Below are 18,168 nucleotides of genomic sequence, written 5' to 3'. Positions count from 1 at the left end.
TACAAGTTTCATTATCAGCATCGTAACGTACATCAGGGCAAGTAGTACATATCAGCTGAGCAGCCCCAGCTATACTTGCTTACTCAAACCAGCAATTTTAAGGTAATACACAAATCATAGAATCATAGAATGGTTTGGGTTGGAAGGGACCTTAAAGATCATCTAGTTCCAACCCCCCTGCCATGGGCAGGGACATCTCCCACTAGATCAGGTTGCTCAGAGCCCCATCCAGCCTGGCCTTAAAAACTTCCAGGGATGGGGCTTCCACCACCTCTCTGGGCAACCTGTTCCAGCGTCTCACCACCCTCATGGTGAAGAACTTCTTCCTAACGTCCAATCTGAATCATCCCATCTCTAGTTTTAATTCATTCCTTCTAGTCCTACCATTATCCGACATCCTAAAAAGTCCCTCACCAGCTTTCCTGTAGGCCCCCTTAAGATACTGGTAGGCCACTATAAGGTCTCCTCAGAGCCTTCTTTTCCCCAGACTGAACAATCCCAACTCTCTCAGCCTGTCCTCATAGGAGAGGTGCTCCAGCCCTCTGATCATCCTTGTGGCCCTTCTCTGGACACGTTCCAGCATATCCATATCTTTCTTGTAGTAGGGGCTCCAGAACTGGACACAGTACTCCAGGTGGGGTCTCACCAGAGCAGAGTAGAGGGGGAGAATCACCTCTCTGGACCTGCTGGCCACGCTTCTCCCGATGCAGCCCAGGATACGATTGGCTTTCTGGGCTGCTAGTGCACACTGACGGCTCATGTTGAGCCTCTCATCCACCAGCGCCCCCAAGTCCTTTTCTTCAGGGCTGCTCTCAAGTCAGTCGCTGCCCAGCCTATATCGGTGCTTGGGATTGCCCCGTCCCAGATGGAGGACCTTGCACTTGGCCTTGTTGAACTTCATGAGGTTGGCATGGGCCCACCTCTCCAGCCTGTCAAGGTCCCTCTGGATGGCATCTCTTCCCTCCAGCGTGTCAGATGCCCCACACAGCTTGGTGTCATCAGCAAACTTGCTGAGGGTGCACTCTATGCCACTGTCCATGTCGCTGACAAAGATGTTAAACAAGACCGGTCCCAGTACTGATCCTTGAGGGACTCCACTTGTCACTGGCCTCCACTTGGGCATGGACCCATTGACAGCCACTCTTTGGGTGCAGCCGTCAAGCCAGTTCTTTATCCACTGAATTGTCCATCCATCAAACCCATATTTTATCAGCTTGGAGACCAGGATGTCATGCGGGACAGTGTCAAAGGCTTTGCTCAGGTCCAGGTAAATGACGTCAGTTGCTCTCCCCTTGTCTATTGATGTTGTGACCTTCTCATAGAAGGCCACCAGGTTTGTCAGGCATGATTTGCCCTTGGTGAAGCCGTGCTGATTGTACCAAATCACCTCTTCGTTATTCTTCTGCCTCAGCAGCACCTCCAGGAGGATCTGCTCCATAATCTTACCAGGCACGGAGGTGAGACTGACTGGCCTATAGTTCCCTGGTTCCTCCTTCTTTCCCTTTTTGAAAATGGGGATTATGTTTCCCCTTTTCCAGTCAGTGGGGACCTCACCAGACTGCCATGACTTTTGGAATATAATAGAGAGTGGTTCAGCAACCTCATCTGCCAGTTCCCTCAGTACCCGTGGGTGTATCCCATCGGGTCCCATGGACTTGTTCACTTTCAGGTTCATCAGATGGTCACGAACCTGATCTTCACTTACAATGGGCAGTTCTTTCCAACCCCTGCCATTGTCTTCTGTGACTCTGGGAGTGTGGCTGGAGCCCTTGCCAGTGAAGACTGAGGAAAAGAAGTCGTTGAGAACCTTGGCCTTCTCCATATCACTTGTCACCAGCTCCCCCATTTCCTTTCTGAGGGGGTCCACACCCTCCCTAGTCTTCCTCTTACCATTAATGTACCTATAGAAATTTTTGCTGTTTCCCTTGATCTCCTTGGCTAGATTTAATTCTAACTGAGCTTTAGCTTTTCTCAACAGGTCTCTTGCTGTTCGGACAGCTTAAATCCCCACAAGTGCCTACAAGAAAGCTGGAGAGGGACTTTTTACAAGGGCATGTAGTGATAGGATGAGGGGCAATGGCTTCAAACTGAAAGAGGGGAGATTTAGATTAGATATTAGGAAGAAATTCTTCACTGTGAGGGTGGTGAGGCACTGGAACAGGTTGCCCAGGGAAGCTGTGGATGCCCCATCCCTGGAAGTGTTCAAGGCCAGGTTGGACGGGGCTTTGAGCAACCAGGTCTAGTGGGAGGTGTCCCTGCCCGTGGCAGGGGGGTTGGAACTAGATGATCTTTTAAGGTCCCTTCCAATCTAAACCATTCTATGATTCTATGATTACCAGGGGGAAGAAATATGGACACCCCTCTCTCCATTCCCCTCCCCCCAAACCCCAACATATTCTAATGCCCATGTTCACACCAATCAATATATCTGACATTTAAATATTAGGAGTTAAATATTAAACCTTTCTTCCTCCCCTCCCATTTAAAACAGATATGTTCAAGACACCAGAATTTTGATTCCTCTGAAGTCCATTCACCTAGATGACAATAAAGAGACAGCAAATGCATATTTTCAAGCTTTATTTGTTTTCAGAAAGAAAAAAAAAATCTTCTTATTCTTCTACAACAGAAATTATATTAGGAGAATTACCTTCAAAGCTTCCAATAAAGGCAAGTGGACACTGAATTAAACAAGCAGACGTCCCAAGTCTTATTGTTCTGTTTTTAAAAGAATTCCCCTTTTCAGTCTCCCTCAGGTTTTTAGAGTCATGTTAGCTCCTGCAGCTATTCTCTTTTTTGGGAGGGGCATGGGGGTGTGTGATAAAAGAACCAAAAAGCCACAAAGGACTTTGAACATTACCTCTGTTGAATGTTACTGAATATATATTATTGCTACTGGTGAACCCCACCCATGCAGCACCTACTCCCTATGGCTAGGGTCTGTTAATATCAACTCAATGAGTTTCACTCTAATGAAAGCTCACTGAAGAAAATCCACCCTTTACAAAGCCTTTATAGAAAAAAAAAGGGACTGCATTTGGTAGATAAGGCAGAGTATCCAAGATTTTTCTATTAAACTGCTAACGCACAGTACTGTTTGAGCTGATGAGTAATACTTCTGATTCAGCAAGTGCCAACTTTTAACTGTTTAACCACTCACTACTGCAGCTCTGTACTTTCTGTTCTTGATCCAAAGAACAGTGCTTACCCTGATTTGAAGAGGCACTTACCATTAAAGTCAAGCTTGACACAGGTGTCTCGATGAACGATATTGTTTTCAGGGAGACCGTGCAAAAACATGCTGCCACTCTGCTGCAGAGAGCTTGACTCCTAGAGCTACCATGTATCATTCTGCCAGTTACAAGCACGTTACAAGCACTGACATTCCCTTTATTTCTATGAAATGAAAGTATACACTATCAAAACTATCTACCACAATTGTTTTCACAAAGTGAATTAATAACACCGTTGAGTTTACAACTAGAATCCCACTTATTTATAGAAATGAGACTGGTTATTTACTGCATGGCCAGCTGCATGTTGAGTCTGGTAGCTTAGTTCTGGTCTCCTCAAGACTCAGCATTAGACTTGTCACCAAGTTTACTTCAGCCATGTACATCGCCTTTCATTAAACAGCATTACAAAAATATTGATTGATACACTCTTAACAGCAGTAGTGTCACAAGCCTTTCATGCTATCTGATATTTAGTTAGCACTTTTCAAAGTGTGTTTTGTTTTGTTTTGTGTTCCCCCTCTGCTCCCATGGTATTGCACGCACAAGGCAATGCTCTGCTTATTTGCATTTTGGCCTGTAATTTTTAGGCATTCCAGAACACCCTGGGTCACCAATCTTGCTATACAGTGACCAAAAAGTTACTTGAACCCTCTAAATACATTTGAATCTTCAGTCAATTCATATATTTAGCTAATTCAAGGGAAAGACAGGAGCAAAGTATCTTAAGTTCACTACTGTTTGGGGTTTGAAAGGAGAGTTCAAGACCTCTACTGATATTATGAAGACTACCTGTTAATGCTCTGACTAGATGGAGAAGAAAACTTTTTAATTAGGAACATATGGCAGACAATGATCACAGCTTTCATGGATACAAAGATTTAAGATTATCTTAAATCCACGTATGTATACCACTTCAGACTCAGATAAGCAGCTCCCAACAGAATAACAAGCAAACTCAGCTATCAACCAAGTTACCGCTAAATGATCTAGGCCTTTCCTCAGCCAGCCAGTCTCCATTCTGACCATTCTTTAGAAAGTACTAGATCAACAAGCACAATCTAAAGGAACTGAACCCAACCCAAGCAGCACAAAGAATTATTTCTGGAAAGAAACCAAAATCCAAGACAGCAGAGCTGGAAAGACTGAAGATAATGGAAGAGCAGAAAAAACTTAACACTTCTGTACACTGGAGAAAAATTAAGTTCAAGGTTTACTCGGTTATAGGAAATATTATACTGCACAAGTACAGGACAGGTAACAATTTGCAGATAGTTCTAGACATTGGGGTTGGACTAGATGATCTCCAGAGGTCCCTTCCAATCCTTATCATTCTGTGATTCTGTGAATCAGATTTCGTGGTTCTCAAGCTGAATAAAAAAAACCATCATGGTGTTGCAACATAGGGTAGTTGTCCTGGTTTGAATGACAGAGGACTAATTTCTCATCTAATGCTGGGGAAAACTGCACTTTTAGAAGACTCTAGTGTCTGAATTTGTGAAAATATTTACTTTATAGCCAGCTAGGCTATGTGGGATTCAAGGTCTCGGTGTTTACAAGCCTTGCCAGGTGCAGGGAGGAGGAGTGAAGCCTGGGCACTTGACCCAGGCTGGCCAACAGGATTGTTTCATACCATGAACATCACATTCAATATCAATTAGAAAGTTTGCTGCGTAGTTTCTCTCTCCCTTGATGGCGGCGGTCCAGAGAACTTCTTGTCCCGGTGCTGGACCCCTGAGGCCTTCCCTTCCTCCCAAAGCCACAGCGCTCGCAGTGTCCGACATTTGTTGTCCACTGCTGAGAGTGCACAGCTTCCTACTGATAGAATTGGCTGAGTATGATCCTTGTATATTTTATATTGGTGTCAGGATCAGTACTGGTTCTTTAGTATTATTAATGTTAATTATTCAGTCTTATTCTATTAAATCTGTTTATATTTCAACCCTTGTGTTTCCTTGTTTTTTCCCTCATTCCCCTTCCCGGGTGGGGAGGGGTCATCGGGTGATAGAATAATTGTCTAAACAACAATAAATTGTTGTGGGTTCCTCAAAGCATAACAGTAGTCTACAAGATCCACAAAATAATCCTGCATTCTATTCAACATCTGTAAGATCCTCTGTAGGAATACAGAGTTCAACTTTGGTGCTGTACCTCAAAGAAAGATGAAGACTGAGTTTGGAGGAGAGCCATACAAGGTATCAGAGTTGTAAAATACATCCACATGAACAACATTTAAGGAATGAGGAGCTGTTCAGTCTAACAGAAAAGTCAAGAAATCTTAAGTGGTGCAAAGATGAAGGGAATAATCTCTCCAGACTGACCGTGAATAAGAGTACTCTATAAAGGAAAACTCAGATTAGATGAGGACAGAAGAAGAAATAACAGCAGAAACAGGCTAAAATGATTCCACAACCCCTCACTGTTACAACACTTACCAGTCTAACTTATAATAAAACATGGCATCTAATAAGGATGACTTGAGCTCACAGGATATTATGTGAAGAACTAGGATGAGCTTTACAACCCTTCAGGAGGGCCCTTCATACTAGTCAGAGCAAAAAGGAAAAGCCAGTATTCACAAAGGACCAATGAACTTTAGAAACTAGACAAGGTGCTTAGATTTGAGACAGCTACATCCTTCTCCTGTGTATTTCCTACTTTAGTCTGATATTCAAGCCAAAAATCCAATAAATAAGCTTATTACTGCACAAGAACTTAAGTCAATACGCAACAGTGACAGAACAGCAACAAGAGCAGATCTAAGTTCCTGCATAAGCTTGAGCAACAATTCAGTTTTCTAGTTTCAAACTAGTACACGTTGTTTTTGCAACACCTTTAAGCATATATCCCTACCACTCATCAGTGACTTGCCTACAAGTCTGTTAAACAGGTAACCAAACTTTTTACAGCTTAACAAAGATATCTGAATGCTGTTCTCCAGTCTCCTGTCAGGCAAGTTGCACTGCTGCTGCAAGTCAGTGCCTCACAACACAACTGTGAGAGTGAGGCACTAGCTTCTGGAGCAGTATATTAACCCTCATGTTTTTACTGTTTATGAAAACACCCACCAAGCTTAGCTAGATTTAACAAACTACATATGCTTCAAGTGACCAGCAAGAGATTACATACAGATCGCTAATATACAAGTACTTTAGGAATATTTTACTCTTATCACCAGATTGTTATTCTTTTATTTGTAATTCAGACTTTTCCCCTTTTATCATCACAAACGCTCAAACAGCAAAACACCTATTACATAAGCTGAAAAACACAAGTAACCACACCAAGAATTAGTCTGTAAACCTGGATATTTTAACATGCAAAGCAAACTGCATTCTAACAACACTGAAAGACACCATGATCTACATAATTTAGCTGGCTTTTCCTTCTATACCAACATTTATCTTCTCTTTCACAAGGTCTTTTACAAGTACAGTTATTTTAAAGCCTCTTTAAAATACCAACATATTGTACTTGCATACAAGACAGTTCACTCCAGTATCTTGCATCCTGTATGAATATAAGCTATATTAGTACTAGCTGTTAAAGTCATCACAGAAACTAATAAGGTATTCAATACAATCCAAACTGTCAGCATTAAAAAAAAAGTGGACTTCGTTGATGTGCTGCAGAGCATCAGACAACAGAACATGGCAACCCAAATCAATCTGATAGGAAACAGTTGCTAACACCAAAACTACTCAAGAAACTTGTTCCAACACTTAGGCCACCAATGTCAGAGAAAAAGGAGGCCTCATCATCACTCTCCTACAATCCTCACTAAGAACTTGAGAAATAAAAACAAGGTTAAACAATATTTACATACTCCCATAACTCCTTTGCTTTCCTCTGTCTGCACTGTTGCTTCTGCTCAGACCAGTCTTATTTGTGAACTGTTATGGGGGGGGGGGAGTAGGAACAGAGGAACTGGTGTTAGGATGAAATGCCAAAAACAACAAAAAAAAAACAGATTAGGGGACCACATTTTTTCCCCTCTTCAGACCTCAGCAACCACTGCTGAGGAAGCAAATCATTAAAAAAAATATAAAAAATAATCACACATTACTGAAATACCTGAATTCCAGGAGAGGAAGTAGTATAGAATAGAATAGTTCAGTTGGAAGGGACCTATGCTATACTGTGTTTAATGCACCCCAGAATGCGGTTTTCACTCTAGGCTGCCAGGGCCCACTGCTGACTCATATTGAGCCTGCTGCTAACCAGCACCCCCAGATCCCTTTCTGCAGGGCTGCTCTTCAGCTACTCCTCTCCCAATTTATACTTGTGCCTGGTGTTACTCCATCCCAGGTGCAGAATTCGGCATTTGTTCTTGTTAAATTTCATGCTATTGACAATTGCACAATGCTCCAATCTATCTAGATCCCTCTGCAAGGCCTCTCACTCATTGAGAGTCAATAGCACTTCCCAGTTTAGTATCCTCAGCAAACTTGCTAATGGAGCATTCAACTCCCGCATCCAGATAAATATATTGAACAGAACTGGCCCTAGAATTGAGCCATGAGGAACACCGCTGGTGACCGGTCACCAGCCAGATGTAACCCCATTCACTACAACCCTTTGAGCCCTGCTGTTCAGCCAGTTCTTCACCCAGCACACCTGCTCATGTCGTGGTTTAACCCCAGCCAGCAACCAAGCACCAGACAGCCGCTCGCTCACTCCCCCCTGGTGGGATGGGGGAGAAAAATCAGAAAACACATCCACTACCTTCCATTCATCAACTAGGCAGGTGACCTTATCATAGAAGGGCATCAAATTAGTTAAACAGGACTTTCCCTTTGTGAACCCATGTTGACTGTGCCTGATGATTGAATTATCCTTTAAATGCCTTTCAACAGCACCCAGTATGATCTTCTCCATAATTTTTCCAGGAACTGAGGTTAGACTAACAGATCTGTAGTTTTCTGGGTCTTCCCTCACACCCTCCTTGTAAATTGAAATAACATTGGCTAACTTCCAGTCAGCAGGAAAGTAGTGGAAGATAACTTCTTGTCACACTACTACATCATACTACTCCACAGGTAGCATTTTACCTCATGTCCTTCATACTGTTTACCCTGAAGCTGATTTGTATTACCAATTGATTTAAGCAATCTGACATTAGCTCAACCTTTTAGAATTGGAAGAATTAAAATGGTTTGAGGGGGCTCCTTTAAGAGTACTCTGTGGTGTTTGGGGGGTTTTGGAGTTTGTTTGTTTGTGTTGTGTTTTTTTAAACATATATTTAAGATGCTTCTCTAGTGCATAACACTATGGTGCTCTCTTTTTAGCCACTGGGAGTTATGCTTTTGTATGGTGTTGCTCTCATGTTTGACTAGCAAAAGCCCACATCTACCCCTTGTCCTCTTTTCAGATACATACCTACTACCTTTTCTGCTTCAACATCTGTGGTGGTGTGCTCTCCCCTTTTTCCCCTCCCCCAGCTCCTGCTCAAGCCATAACCATCAGTGGGAGTTGTTATGAGTTGCACCTAGACTTTGGGGGAAGGCTGGCAACATAACCAAAACACCGTCTGGAGTGGGGACCTAGGTATCTTGCTCCCATGCGAATATGACTATAGGTCAATTATCTTACTCCATAAATAGTGGGCAGCCCAAGAGCCCCTTTGAGCTCTCCTGCACGGCAGCGGGCTGCACAACAGGATCTCCCCTTGAGTGGGGACGCTCGCTTAAGGTTCTTCTCCTCGAGGTTGAGAGATTCCTTGCCGCAACAGATCCTCGGTAAGTGACTGAGAGCATGCTAAACTCTGAAATCTTAGCTGAGTGATATAAAGGATTGATTGTGCATATATAATCCTTTAGACATAAACCGGTGACCAAGCCTGGGACTAGGATTGGATCCAGCCACACCTAGACTCCTCTCCGAGAAGGAGTTTAGAAAGCAAGGGGGTCCTTTCTGAACCTCGTGACTCAACGGGAGGGTCTCCCTGACAGCTTGTCTGACCCTGGCCTCTATGCAGTAAATAATCAAGTGTACCCTGGCATCGAATCTCATAAAACACTGTCGCATTCACTACTAACTTTGTTAAATCACTGTTTTATGTTAATAAACATTTCACTACTTCTCTCTTACAGGTGAAGTTAATCACTCCGCAGTTACTGTTAGCAGTAATATTTTTTTCAGTGCCTAACAGCACATTCAATACCTCCTTCAGAACAGTACTTTGACAAGAGAAAACACAACATGCAGATGACCTTAGAAGTGAAATTAATGACTCTCTTAATATTTTGTGCATAAGGTAACAGTCAATTTATTTTTTTTAAGTTAGGGGGAACCTCACACACATTTTACATGGTTAACAAGCAATGAAAATTTCAAGTTGATAATTTTTTTTCACAAAAATATTCTAAAGCACCCTTATTAATTGCAGTTGAAATTGGGCTGTTTAAAGTTTGCTCTACAGTATTCTAAATGAATCTATGGGCTAGGATCCACATTCAGAAAAGAATCTTTTCAAAACTAATGTCCCAATTCTAGTTTACTTGTTTGGAAATGTATCAGTGTTTAACAAAGAAAGTAAATCAACTGTTTTAATACTTATGCCTAAATTTGACATTAGTAGCCTGCCAAATCCAACTTTTTGGTTCTTCACCATCTTAACTAGATCCATACTTAAAGCAATACAAAAAAATGGGATGTAAAGTGTCCTGGTTTGAGGTAAAACAGAACCAATTTTCTGACTTGTAATTTTACTTTTTAGCTGGGCCTCTTCTAACTGACCAAAGTCTGAAATTAACAGCATATTGTTCAGACACTGTTCACTCTCAGAGTGACAAGACCTGATTATACCAAGGAATGGTATGCACAGAGGCTCTTGCTTAGACTTATTGCTATAACAGCCAAGGTCAGATCACTTCGCTGTTTTGCCCTGTTAGAGGGTTGGAAGCGGAGGAGCGTAGAGGGGTCCCACCTGCAGAGAGGAGCAGATGGGACAGGTGACCCAAAACTGACCAACAGGGTATTCCATCCCATCTGCATCACGCTCAGTATAAAAGCTGAGGGATCAAAGGGGCAAGGCAGCTCTGGCTCGTTTTTTCTTCAATGTCCAACGTCTGAGGAGGACCCTGTCTGTCCGTCTGCCTTTGATCCCGATCTGAGCATTCCTGACTCTAGTTCAGGAATTCAGCTCCTGTCCATCGCTGACTCCAGTCTGGGACTTTCCCTGTGCCTGCTGGTGATGCGATCGTCATCCTGGGAGCTGGATACGGTTTTGTATATATTGTATACTCTTTTTTTCTTTAATTTTTATTATTCTATTATTGTTTACTATTTTCTTATTTATTATTATTTTCATTAAAGTAGTTTAGTTCTTTTTCTAAACTCATAAATCTCCTTATCTCTTCCTCTCCTCCCTGAGGAGAGAGGGGGGGGAAGGGCCATCTGTCATTGTGCTTGGCCAATCTGGCCAAACCCACGACATAAAGTGTCCTACCGAGTTTGTTTTGACAATTGATAATTTTCTAAAAACCCCAAGTTACACTATATTAAGAATCTCACAAAATTAGAATTGCTTACAAGCTAAACTATCTTTGACCTGATGAGGCTACCACGCCCACTTCCCCCCAAGCTATTTGGGGAAAAAAAGTTGCTAGAAAAGAGACACTATTTTATAAGTTTTACTCTTCCCGATTTTTCTGTATAACCCTTATTCTAAGTAGCTGACTCCTCTCCCACTGTCTAATCAACAGTAAAAACAATGTAGTCATTGAACTTTCAAAGTAGCCACACAAGAATGCTTTTCACAGTAAGACTTTGAAATTCATGCCTCTGGCTCTACATATAAACACCTTGTGTATCATCACTTCAAAATGAAAAATGGAACCTATCCACTCCTCACATGCCAATATTATTTGATATATAGATAATCCCTCTGGAGAATGACCTTTTCCAGTTTTACACACCAAAGACAGGAATTGTAAAAAGTTTAACAGGACTTAAAACAGTATTTCAGTTTGATAAACACAAGATTTTGAAAATCCAAGACTTAAACCACTGTCAATTTATTTTGCTGAAGAGTCACTGTTGTGGTTTGGGCCGGACTGGCCACTGAAACGGACAACAGACACTCTCCCCCACTCCTCTCTCCAAGGAGAGGAGGGAGAGAGAGAAAGAGATTATGAGTTTAGAAATAACTAAACTAAATGAAATATTAATAATAAAATAAAAAGAAAATAATGAAATAGATACAATATATACAAAACTGTATCAAGCTCCCAGGATGACGTCACCCACAGGCACTGTGGAAGTCCCAGACTAGACTCAGCAACAGGTGGGAACTCGATTCCAGATCTGAAGTCAGGAACACACAGATCGTGATCAAAGGCAGACTAACAGAGACCTTCTCTGACACTGGCCATTGTAGAAAGAGGGCTGACCCTTTGATCCCTCAGCTTTTATACTGAGCATGAGGCAGATGGGATGGAATACCCCTGTTGGTCAGTTTTGGGTCACCTGTCCTGTCCTCTCCTCCCTGCAGGTGGGACCCCTCTATGCTTTTCTGTTTCTGACTCTCCAGCAGGGCAAATAATGAAATTAGCTGACCTTGGTTGTTATAGCAATAAGTATAAGCAAAAGCCTCTCTGCGTACCATTCCTTGGCATGAACTATAAACATTGGTCTTATCACTCTCAGAGTGAACAGTTTCTGCACAATATGCTGTTAATTTCAGAGAGTTCAGTTAGTTAGAAGAGGCTTAGCTGCAAAGTAAAATTACTGAACAGAACATTGGTTCTGTTTTACATCAAACCAGGACAGTCACAAAGTCAATAACAAACACATGCAGAATCTGTGTGGAAAAATTTAAACTAAGATGGAACAAAATAGGACAAACATAAGTTGATGCAGAGTTTCTCATGAAACATTCATTTCTAAACATTCTCAGCAAGTTTTCAACTGTGGCGTTAGAGCAACGTTACAAAAAAATCATTATCTGGATTTCAAGAGTTAAAAAAAAACCCAAAACATTTAAGTTAATTTGCTCAAAATAAGTTTATTTATCCAGATAGCTCTCACAATGAACAGCAATTCACCCCCTCATCTATACCTTTGGATAGTAATGCAAGTTTGTAAGTTAATGTATCAGCTCTACCAGAGTGGACGGTAAAGAATGAAAACTTTGGGTAAGTTCAATACATGTAAAGAAACACTTTCCACTTCAATGAAAATGTAAATTGTACTTGTTTATTCATACTACATAGAACACATTCATTTTATTTGTTAGAAGTTACATGCTGCAGGAGTCCATGTCCTCTACATGTAAACCCAGACATTTTCCTCACAGTTTCTCACTGCACAGAACTAACAACATTTAAGTTGGTTTCCCTAATCTTAGGTTAGAAATTCCATACTCCATTTTCAAACCACAGTAGAGACCAGGAGGCAGTCCCTGAATTTATTATTTAAGAGAGCAACTTGTCAAAAGCATCGATACCTTGGTGCTCATGGACCATCAATATTTTTACACCTGAGAAATAAGGAAACCAAGTCTGGTCTTGAGTTCCTCAGATATACGCACTACCATTAGATCCAAGATAAAGGTCATCAGCCATCCTAGACCAGACTATCTGTTAGGGTAGGAGAACAGAGAAGCCTTCCTAATCAAATACACCCTTACAACCAGATATTTTACAGATAAATATCTGCTCAGTATATTTAATGAAACATTTGAGTAGAAGAAAGGACTCCTGGTTACACACAAACTATTTCCTCATTTGCCTCACCGATGGTCTTATCACCGTCTTAGACTTTTCCCTCTGTATTGGGTTTGTGTGGCAAGGTTTTGGTAGCAGGGGGGCTACAGGTGTGGCTTCTGTGAGAAGATACCAGAAGCTTCCCCCATCCCCGTGTCTGATAGAGCCAGTGCCAGCCAGCTCCAAGACAGACCTGCCACTGGCCAAGGCTGAGCCAATCAGTGACAGTGCCTCTGTGATAACATATTTAAGAAGGGGGGAAAACCTGCGCAACAGCAGCCAGGAGAGATGAGTGAGAATATGTGAGGGAAAAAACTCTGCAGACACCAAGGTCAGTGAAGAAGGAAGGGGAAAAGGTGCTCCAGACATCAGAGCAGATTCCCCTGCAGCCCATGGTGAAGACCACGGTGAGGCAGGTTATTCCACTGCAGCCCATGAAAGTTAAAAGGTGGAGCAGATATCCACCTGCAGCCCATGGAGGACCCCACACCAGAGCAGGCGGATGCACCCAAAGGAAGCTGTGATCCCATGGAAAGCCCATGCTGAAGCAGGCTCCTGGCAGGACCTGTGGCCCCATGGAGAGGATCCCACACCGGAGCAGGTTTGCTGGCAGGATTTGTGACCCCATGGGGGACCCATGCTGGAGCAGTCTGTTCCTGAAGGACTGCACTCTGTGGAAAGGATTCATGCTGGAGCAGTTCATAGAGGACTGTGGTTGGACTCCACACTGGAGCAGAGGAAGAGAGTGAGGAGGAAGGAGCGGCAGAGATAACATGTGATGAACTGATCGCAACCCCCATTCCCCGTCCCCCTGCGCCATTCAGGGGGAAAAGGAGGTAGAGAAAAACAGGAGTGAAGTTGAGCCTGGGAAGAAGGGAGGGGTGTGGGGAATGGTGTTTTAAGATTAGTTTTTATTTCTCATTATCCTACTCTGACTTTTGACTGGCAATAAATTATTTTCCCTGAGTCGAGTCTGTTTTGCCCGAGATGGTAACTGATGAGTGATCTCCCTGTCCTTATCTCAACCCACGAGCCTTTCATCATATTTTCCTCTCCCCTGTCCAGTTGAGGAGGGGGAGTGATAGAGCAGCTTGGTAGGCACCTGGCATCCTGTCAAGGTCAACTCACCACACCCACCTTTAGTTCAGGGAGATTAATAAGCATTTTAGAAACTGTAATTAAGACACATTTAATCTAGTCAGCATTCAGGAACCTCAATACAAAAAAAGGCTAATGCAATGATAACAACAGAGAGCAGCAAATTCTAACAGTTTTTATGCTTGAACATTAGATGTTTTACATTTCTCAGCTACCAGCTATTCATTGGTGTTGCTAAGCAGTAAGTTTTTCTAAGTCTGCTCATACTCAAATTTAATATAAAGTTCATTTTAAACCAGTGTTTTCTCTGTTCAGAGCACAATGAAACAGTTAAAGTTTTAGTCTGCCTTTCATACTCTAAAGATAAACCACCTTGTGACATGCTACAGTAAATCTCAAACATACTTTTATTAGGAAACAGCTTAAGCAGCCTACCAGAACTATCTACCCACTCGGTAAGCAAAGATCTTAAAAAAACAAAATAAACCCAGTACTTTATATAGCAATAGACTCAGGTTGATCAAAATTACTGCTTAATACAGGAGTATATTTGAATTTTATTCAAATTATTATGTATCAGTTCAAGCACCTAGTTCTGAAACAAAATCAATTTTTATCTGACAAAATAGCTTGCCAAGGAACTTTTGCTTGAGTTATGGTAATCTGACCAGTAAAGTTCCTTCATAAAATTTCAGAGTAAGCAGATAAAAATTTGAACTTCAGTGAAACAGGGTATTTTGCCTCATAGAAGTCCAACTTCTACTCTCAATCAAGTGTTTAGATATAAAGCTTCCATAACAGCTGAAGAAAAATTATGTGAAAACTTACTTAAAACTAAGGATCATTGAAGTGTTCTTCATACAAATACAATGAAAAATGGGATGAACTTCCAGCCTCCAAGAAAATATATTTTTCAGATCCTATCAATGTTATCAAGAAGCAGTACATTTTTTCCTACAAAGATGTATATAAATTATAGGAAAACAGCACTAACCTCCCAATTTGGAAAATATCTTATTGAAACAAGACATTTGGAGACACTTTCTCTAAGAAACATTAGTGATAATCAGACTGAAAACTGGATTTAGACATTTCTGGTTTATGTTTAATTACATCAACACCTATTTATGCACATACAGCACTTTTCCAAGGCTTCTGGTATTCAGATTCCTTCATGGTAGCACGCAATGACCCAGCCTGCATTTGTGCTTAGCCAGACTTCCAGTTAAGTTCTGCAGTTCACTAGCTAAATCATTCACCAAACCTAGTCTGAAATTCAGCCCAGGGTTATCAAGTTCCATATCCCCATCACCCCGTGCCTGAAGATTCCCATGTGTGTAAAACAGTTTTTGAAATGTCAGCCCTATAGATGTGTAATCCTGCAACTTGTTCGGTGTATCCTCTTGAGACGTTTCTGAGGTACTACAAGAGTAACAAATTGCAGTATTTTTGTCTCAAAAACACTCCATGATTAACTTTGCTTTTTTTTCATTAGAATACAGAAAAAAATCCTGGTTTTGAAACTTAATTTTGTATGGTTTAATGTTACTGCTGTATCAAAGTTAATGCAAAATTCCAAGCTATAAATGGACTAATATTCTAATTGAGATGATTTTTTTTTTTAGAGGACCATTATCAAAAGACAGCACTTTAAATTTAAGAGCACTTACTGCTTATTGTAAGGATTGTCCAATAAAAGGTGAAAATTCCTAATTACATATAATACTTATATAAGCAATACTTCAAGAAGCTCAAGGTAAAAATATGGGAGAAAATTTGCATGGCCAAAGCTCGATTAGAGTTCAAGCTGGCCAGCACTGTGAAAGAGGGAAAAAAAAGGGCTTTTAAAAATATGTTAATAGCAAAAGGAGAATCAGAGATAACATTGGTCCGTTACTTGATGAGGTCAGTCACCTCACAAATAGGGACGTAGACAAAGCAGAGACATTTAATGCCTTCTTCGCCTCTGTCTTTAACACTGATGATGGGCCCTGGGACCCCTGGAGGCCCGTGTTGGAAGACCATGACTGGGGGGATGATAAACTCCCAGCTGACCCTTAATTTGTTTGAGACTTGTTGCTCCAGATGGATGTGCTGGGAGTCTGGAGAGGTCCCAGTTGACTGGAAGTTGGCAAGTGTTGTCCCAATTTTCAAGAAGGGTAAGACCCTGGTAATTACAGGCCTGTCAGTCTCACTTCAGTGCCTGGTAAAATTATGGAGAAGGTTATTCTGGGAGTTATTGAAAAACACTTGAGAGACAATGCAGTCATTGGTCATAGCCAGCATGGGTTCACAAGGGAAAAGTCCTGCTTAACTAAATTTCCTTTTATGACAAGGTCACCCATCTAGTTGACCAAGGGAAGCCAGTAGATGTGGGGTTTTTTTGGATCTTAGCAAAGCTTTTGATACTGTCTCTCACAGTATCCTTCTGGACAAAATGTCCAGCATACAGCTAGACAAGTCCATAATACGATGGGTGAACAAAGGCTAACAGGTGGGGTTCAAAGAGTTATAGGTAAATGGGGTTACATCAGGCTGGCAGCCAGTCACCAGTGGGGTTCCCCAGGGCTCAGTTTTAGGGACAGTGCTCATTAATGTTTTTATAAGTGATCTGGATGCAGGAGCGGAATGTACATTAAGTAAGTTTGCCAATGATACTAAACTAGGAGGAGCTGTGGACTCCCTTGAGGGTAGAGAGGCCTTACAGAGGGATTTTGGATAGACTAGAGAGCTGGGCAATCACCAACCATATGAAATTTAATAAGAGCCAGATTCTACACCTGGGATGGGGTAATCCTGGTTATACATAGGAACTGGGGGACGAGAGTCTGGAGAGCAGTCCCGCAGAAAGAGATCTGGGGGTTTGGGTTGATGGCAAGTTGAATATGAGTAAGCGTGCCCTAGCAGCCAAAAGGGCCAACCACATCCTAGGGTGCATCAAATACAGCATGGCTAGCCAGTCAAGGGAGGTGTCCCCACCTCGAGTACTGTGTGCAGTTTTGGGTGCCTCAATATAAGAAGGACATCAAACTATTAGAGTGTGTCCAGAGGAGGGCGACCAAGATGGTGAAAGGTCTTGAGGGCAAGACTTATGAGGAGCAGATGAGGTTACTTGGCTTGTTCAGTTTGAAGAAGAGAAGGCTGAGGGGTGACCTCATCGCAGTCTACAACTTCCTCAAGGGGGGCAGCGGAGGGGGGTGCTGAGCTCCTCTCTCTGGTGACCAGTGACAGGACACAAGGAAATGGAATGAAACTGCATCAGGGGAAGTTCAGATGGGACATTAGGAAAAGGTTCTTCACCGAGAGGGTGGTCAGTCACTGGAACATGCTCCCCAGGGAAGTGGTCATGGCACCAAGCCTGTCAAGAGTTCAAGGAGCATCTGGACGACACTCTTTAGTCATATGGTTTAGCATTAGGTAGTCCTGCAAGGAGCAGGGAGTTGGACTCTATGATCCTTATAAGTACCTTCCAACTTGAGATATTCTGTGATCCTACCTGTATAAACCAGATGCAGAAGTTGCATTGTGCTAGGTATTGAAGTTAAACTCAACACCTTGGAGCAGTGCCTATCTTGTATCTGAAAATATACCAGATGTTTTGTGTTCTACATACTTTAAAAATACCTGACCTTCAAGCCCTTTAGGTAAAATGAAAGTAACAGAGTTCATTGGAAGAGATAAGGCATAGATAGGGAAAGCTGAATCAAAATGCTGATGGACAGTTGGGCCTTAAAAGACAAGGAGACAAAAGCCAGTAATCAGATACAGTAAAAGCAGCTAAGTGATTAAGTTTTTATCTGTCATAAATACCTTGAGTACTTTAATGACTATACAGTGAAGCTTACAACTCCCCACAAGCACCACCAGATCTAATGAGGGAGTGAGAAAGGAAATCAGAAAAAACCCATACCTTGTGTTGTTCTATTGCATCTACCCATTGTTGTCTGTGGTCTGGGTCCTGAGCTCGGAGGTACCAAACACTATCGTTTACACTAATATCAAATCTGCATTCGTCAAATTCATGGGGCTGTGAAAGAAAAGAGTGTAAGAATAGCTAAAATTATCAACATGATCAACAACATCCCACACTCTAAAATACTGTAATTAGAAATACTGATTGATATTGACTT

General features: G+C 41.9%; 1 protein-coding gene across 19 annotated transcripts in view; it reads right to left on the bottom strand.

The window, feature by feature from the left end:
- The window catches only part of LOC128901982 (ceramide transfer protein-like), a 130,101-nt gene that overhangs the window by 75,915 nt on the left and 36,018 nt on the right, over positions 1 to 18,168 (bottom strand). For 15 of the 19 annotated variants that reach the window (XR_008463559.1, XM_054184208.1, XM_054184209.1 and 12 more), the window contains exon 3: positions 17,949 to 18,065. The exons of 1 other annotated variant lie outside the window; for it this stretch is intronic. Coding sequence is in view for 10 of the 18 variants with exons in the window: in XM_054184208.1 (XP_054040183.1) it covers positions 17,949 to 18,065 (117 nt within the window). In the remaining 8 variants the exon portion in view is untranslated. Of the gene's footprint in view, positions 1 to 17,948; positions 18,066 to 18,168 lie in introns of those variants that run through there. 3 more of the 19 variants (XM_054184221.1, XM_054184227.1, XM_054184224.1) reach the window with 1 other exon arrangement.

This window comes from Rissa tridactyla, chromosome W, assembly GCF_028500815.1.
Source record: "Rissa tridactyla isolate bRisTri1 chromosome W, bRisTri1.patW.cur.20221130, whole genome shotgun sequence".
In the NCBI taxonomy this organism is placed as follows: domain Eukaryota; kingdom Metazoa; phylum Chordata; class Aves; order Charadriiformes; family Laridae; genus Rissa; species Rissa tridactyla.
Note: the sequence above shows the minus strand (reverse complement) of the source record. Positions and strands in the feature narration are given on the sequence as shown.